General features: G+C 41.7%; 1 protein-coding gene across 2 annotated transcripts; it reads right to left on the reverse strand.

The window, feature by feature from the left end:
* Positions 1-1157: 1157 nt before the first annotated feature.
* LOC147610013 (cocosin 1-like) lies at positions 1158-4709 on the reverse strand. 2 transcript variants are annotated; one of them, XM_086786948.1, is made up of 7 exons: positions 4598-4709; positions 4078-4205; positions 3020-3213; positions 2598-2785; positions 1927-2128; positions 1606-1823; positions 1161-1517 (listed from the first exon to the last, which is right to left on the reverse strand). In XM_086786948.1, exons 2-7 carry the CDS (start codon positions 4163-4165, stop codon positions 1355-1357), a joined length of 1053 nt encoding a protein of 350 aa, XP_086643074.1. In that variant the 5' UTR covers positions 4166-4205; positions 4598-4709; the 3' UTR covers positions 1161-1354. The 2 variants fall into 2 exon arrangements, with proteins under 2 accessions (XP_086643073.1, XP_086643074.1); XM_086786947.1 differs by lacking the exon at positions 4598-4709 and having other exon boundaries at positions 1158-1517; positions 4078-4586.
* Positions 4710-5958: the final 1249 nt, after the last annotated feature.

The raw sequence follows: 5958 nt of genomic DNA on the forward strand, positions 1-5958 counted from the left end.
CTACCGTGTGCTACACGCACGCAAGACTAGTTTCGAGGCTTGGGGAAGCTTGGAGCTAGGCAGGCTGATTGACAGAGCTGAGTTAGAAATATACTAACGGGCGAGCACCCAAGTGTGGACGCATGATGACCGGCCAAGAGCCTATAAAAGGGTGGCCAAGGTTAGTTATTGGGATATAGAGAGTCTCGCGAGTTTGTGAGAGCTCAATGGTCTTGGAGCCTGGATCTAGTGCAGACGTGCACCTGCTTTATGCAGTCGAGACCGGCAGCAATCTCGAGGCCCGCGAGGACACTCTTGCTGCTGGCCGACTGGGTGTTTATCAGTCGTGGGCACTCTTGCTGCTGGCCGACTGGTTTTGATGAGTCGTGGGCACCAGATTGTTGGCCGACTGCATTTATGTAGTCGTGGGACCTCTTTCTTCAGTCATGGACACTTTAGTGCTGGCCGACTGCCCTCTAGGGAGGTATATATAGGCCCCCAAACCCCATACCTCATTTGTATCATATTCGGGATCTTCTTGTGTATATCAGAGCAGAGTTACACGCCTACATCTCTCTCTTTCTGAGAGGTTTGCGCTATGGAGAGGAAGGGGGTGGTAAGCTGAAAGGTAGGGCATTAATTTATAAAAAGCCACGTTAATGCCCATAAGATATGTCAATAGATACATGAATAGATACATGAGATAAAATGGGTGATGTTTGTGGTATATTTTTTTAAGGCATAGCACTGGATCAGTCCACACTCAACAAAAGGAAAGAGTTTTCTAGGGGACATAAATGACCCTAGGGACCTTATTATAAATTGCACAATCGATTTAAATTGCAATATAACCCCTACCTCTTTTATGAGGACCCCAAAAAAAAAAAAACTCCCCCCAAAATTTAAAAGAGAAACATCTTTTGGTTTGTTTTACCACTAAAGTCTTCCTTTGTTTAAGATATAGAGAGAGAGAGAGTGAATACTATTGTAGAATAAAATAACACTAAACATTTGACTCTGGGTTCGGTTTCGAATCTGTACACATGATGGACGCACTATCCTCTACTATTTCTCGTGCTGGACAATATACATTAATCTGTCCCCAAAAAAAATAAGAGATTAGAGAAAGTGTATTGAAACAAAGAACAAAAATGTGAGAGTAATGATAAATTAACACATTAAATGTACATAAAAACCCAAAATTCATTATTATTTATTACATGAAAACCAAGTATTATGATCATTACATGAAAACCAAGTATTATTTATTACATGAAAACCCAAAATTCATTATTATTTATTACATAAAGGCCAAGTATTTTTAAGAGAGTTCTCAAGAAGTGGACTTGTCCAAGAGAGCCAAGAAGAAGGTAGTTCATGTGTAGGTAGTGGCTGGTGGAAAGATCACTTCATCATGTTTTCGACTCCCCCTTACACTTGAAAGGGTCTCTTCATCCACATTGAAAGATGCTGCCAGCACTTGCTTTGGAACACCCTCATAAAATGAGTTCCGCCCTACAAGGTACGAGGGCAACGGCCTGCATAAAACCACTCATGAGCATAAGCCTGTGTGGATATGGACATGCAATATGAGCACCTGGACAAGCACCAGAATTGAATGTTAACCTGGATGATGTAAGGAAAGAAAGGAAAGTTAAGCCTTTGCCACCCGCGACTTTAATGGATGGTAAGAACTTAGGGATCACTATAACCGACCCTTCTTGCACCTCCGTAGCTAAAATGCTCTGACCATCATTGCTGGAAACCTCTATTCTGCCACTTCCCCTTATTACATACACAATCTGGTGAGCATTTGGGAAGAAAACTGGAGCCTCCACAGCACACTGGCCAAAAGCAGATTAAAATCACCAGCAATGAGACAAGATAATAGTTAGAAGAAGTGGAAGACTATCCTAATACTTAAAAAGTGATGGTATGATGGCTCACCCTTTCCAAGCCGACCTTCATCGCACTCACTCCAACCGATTCAAGGACAGGTAAATTGTTCTCATTTGCCACCTTCATCCAGCCTCCTCTTTTCACATAAAGATCCGGGTACTCTCTATCCAAGTTGTATCTGAACTCCGAAAATCCTAAGTAACCTGGTTGTTTCTCTTCAAAGACTGTATTTGAAGTATGCATACTCACTCTGCCGACACAAGGAGAAAAAAGTGTCTTTTATCCTGCATGCTTTTACAACAAGACTAGACACACACTACTGCATCCTAATTGAGCATGACCTGCATGCGGTACATTATTGAACATGACCTGCATACAGCGAGTGCATACAGCGGGTGTACTACATCCTAAATGGACATGACTACATGTGGTACATCCTAATTGAACAACACGACCTACATATGGGTGAACGAGATCATGCATCTGTGGGGGAGGCCCATTATATACGTGTGGGCGAGGTGAACCATGTGTGTGTGGGGTAGGTGGATCAGTAGTATAAAAAGCCATGCACCATGAAAAATAAGAACTGTGAAAGCCATCCACAAAGAAAACTAAGTACTATGAAAAGCCATGCACCATATCAATGCATCCACTGAATCAGAGTATTTAGTACTTGTGAAATACTATGCTTTTTGAGATAAATTACTTGAAATTAATACCTTTGTCCTCGGGGGTCTGGCAGTCTGATCCTTCTTGGAGACTTGATCATGGTGGTCTCCTTTTGACTCTCCAACAAGCTGGCCACTGTCTCTTCATCAACACCCCATGCTGAGGCCAGAATTTCTCTGCTAAAACCATGGAGAAGCCCACCAAAGCGCTCTTTGTTTGCTCCAGCAAGTGAAAATTGCTGTGAAGGATGAACAAAGGCAAGTATGAAAAGCCATATTGCATTGATGCACAGAAGTTTGCATGTATAACACATAAGAGCATGGGCATGCCCAAATAATGCATAGTAGTTAATCAGGTATATGCACATATACAGACATGAATAATCTACTACTCTCTTTGTCTGCAAGTTTTATGGATATTTGTTGCATATAAAACAAAGTGCCCTTGGAAACTCAAGGTTAGCTCGCTTTACATGGTAGAGCCCAGGATCCACTCCTTTTGATGTGTCTGATGCACAGAAGATCCTGTGCTTGCCATATCCATCGTTGTACCACCAGAAAACCACTCCCTTAGGGATGGCAACAACATCCCCTCGCTCCACTCGTCTTATGGAAAGACGCGGAGGTCCTCCTTGGAAGGGAGAGATGACTCCTAATTTTCCCGTTCCTGCAAAGATTATTTCGTCAAAAACTGCATACATTGGCATATCAAACATCTCACATCTTCACTGAATAGGGAAAGGGTTGGCTGATGTAACATAAGCATTCAAACTCACCATAACCCTAAGTAATCAAAACACCACGTTCAGCACACATTAGTATTCATTAGCACGTATTGTTCTTATCTTACCTTCAGAAAACCAACATACTCCTACATAGGTTGATTCAATATTGTCTCATAAAGGTCCTGTTTGGGGGTGGAGGGGATTGTTGAACCCTAAGGGTAAGCCCCTCTTCCTTCAAAAACCCATCCTGTTGTTGAAGACATGCCATCTGTATTTACTGTGTATTTACTATACGTTAGGATATAATCATGCACATAGACAACAATAAAGAATCTTGATAACAATAATGACACTGTCATGATACAATGGTCTTTATTAGACTTGTCTGTATTTACTGTGTGTCATGATATGACCATCTACATAGAAAACAGCATTGACTATGTGTCATGATATGACCATCTATATTGAGCATGTATGCTGATATAATATCTGGCAGACATCTCTAATGATCTTGTCTCCTTTCTATATGCCCTTAAAGACCAAGAATCTTGCCGATGGGCCGTCTTAATCGACGCGCAGGCCTGCCAAGAAGCAGGAACCTTGTCACCTAATATGCAGTCAATCCCTTTTAAAAAGGAATTACTACTTAGCTTGTTTGTCTCACAACGTGAGAGATCAAGCAATGTATAATGATCATTAAGACAAGTAACACATGCAAGGTATGCCATGTGGAAAGCATTCTAGATGAAATCTTTGCAAGTAGGCTTGCAGATTTGTTAATGGCAACATTGATGTTTCTTCTTTACCTTGTAAGACATAGGATATTCCATCCGAGTCTGCATATTGTGGCAGCATGAGGCCATCTTCCTTGAAAGTGATCTCTGAGACGTCCATGCGCGTGTCGCGGAAGGCTGCGACGTCTTTCCGCCATATCCTGATGAACCCACCATCAAAATGAAGCTCTTCCTCTGGGTCTCTCAGCTCCAACTCATACCCCTCTTTCTCAAACTCACCCTCATCTCCTTTACCCTCAAAAAACTCAGGAAACACACCCTCCCCATGGCATCTTATCATACATAATGATGGCATAAACACTATAAAAAGGAAGGCTGAAACAGTGGAAAAACGGCTATCCATTACTGAACACTTGATCGGTTTAAAGATGCAAGCAAGGTAATTAACATCAGAAAAGAAAGAACCCAAAGCAACAGCTGTTTCAATACGGAGACACAAGCACAGACTGATATTCCTGCTAGAAAAGAAGAAGAAAAGCACCAACAAATGGCAAATAAAAGCACATGAGAGTGAAGGTTTGGATGTACTTACTATCTGCATTTGGAAACTTGCTAAAGATGCAAGATTCACTCGCAGCAGGCCATGCTCGATTAGAGAATGTGCGTGAATAACGTGTATCATTCTATCACTAGCATCTGCTTATATCATTATTAATTTTTCGTCATGGTTCACCCATTTTATATATATAATAAAATATATTAGTTATAAACCCCTTTTATATATAAATTAAAATATATTAGTGTGTCTAGACTCTTATTCACACAAATTCCTATATGTATATTCACACAAAGTCTGTTATGTATTAATTAATGCCACTGACTTGGAATTCATTGATACATACTTAAATTACACCCCCCTCCTCCCTCTCTCTCTCTCTCTCTCTCTCTCTCTCTCTCTCTCTTTTTGTTCCTCCTCCCTCATGGTTCTCTCTTTCCTCCCGCACAACTCCTCCCTCCCTCTGTCATGTGCACCTCTCTCTCTCTCTCTCTCTCTCTCTCTCTCTCTCTCCCCCCCCCCCCCCCGGGGCCACCAAAAAATGCACAGCGCCCATCTACACTCCCTGCCCTCAAATTAAAACAAACAGCGTTCGTAGCCTGTCCAAAGCATAGCACAACACAGAGACAGAGAGAGAGATGTTAAGCCTTACCTCCCTAAACCATGAAAACCAACTCAACAACCTGTCCACACACACACACACACACACACACACAGATAGAGAGATGGATGGAAGCTCTCTACGTGTGCGTAGAAAGACGGAGAGAGAGAGAGAGAGAGAGAGAGAGAGAGAGAGAGAGAGAGAGAGAGAGAGAGAGAGAGAGAACGACCCAAACTCAACACATGTACAACATTCAATCCCCCCAACCCTTACTAAAATTAAACCTTAGGAGGAGAAGAGAACCACCTTATGAAACCTCACCATCCAATTTGGTTTTCCTTCAAAGAAAAAGACTAATTAATTCGAAAAAAAGTTTTGGCTGCTTATTCACACAAATTGTTAATTTGCTTTAACTAATGTCCACTTATTCGGGGACATTCGCCAACATCAATTAAAGCAAATTAAGTTCGGAGCAAATTAAGCCATAAAACTACTCCTACTCCTCAAGCACCTCAAGTACACTACCATCGATACAGGCCACCGACTACTCTGCTAGTTGTATTCCCTTCATAATGTTCTTATGTCTTCAAGAGGTCCACAAGAACCCATTATTGTCTTGAATGATGATGGTTCTTCGGAGCAGGTGGAGAGGTTAACATGACCGGTTTTCTGTCAGTGTACTTCTCATGGTTTCCTTGATCATTCTTTGAGCCAATTTGAGTGTTTACAAAAAGATGAGCATTTCTTAATACTTGGAGACCCCGTTCTTCGGCATCCCTTTGTTTGTATTTGGATT

This window comes from Cibotium barometz, chromosome 50 (genome assembly GCF_041138505.1).
Source record: "Cibotium barometz isolate CiBa-2024 chromosome 50, ASM4113850v1, whole genome shotgun sequence".
NCBI classification, from domain to species: Eukaryota; Viridiplantae; Streptophyta; class Polypodiopsida; order Cyatheales; family Cibotiaceae; genus Cibotium; species Cibotium barometz.

Bases quoted from the DNA above. Each gene is read 5' to 3' on its own strand.
- LOC147610013 (XM_086786947.1), bottom strand. From the start codon at position 4,408: ATGGATAGCCGTTTTTCCACTGTTTCAGCCTTCCTTTTTATAGTGTTT. The intron at 2,786-3,019 runs GTAAAGCGAGCT...CATCCTTCACAG, and splicing joins TGGATCCTGGGCTCTACCAT to CAATTTTCACTTGCTGGAGC. The intron at 1,824-1,926 runs GTGAGCCATCAT...GCTTTTGGCCAG, and splicing joins TGAAGGTCGGCTTGGAAAGG to TGTGCTGTGGAGGCTCCAGT.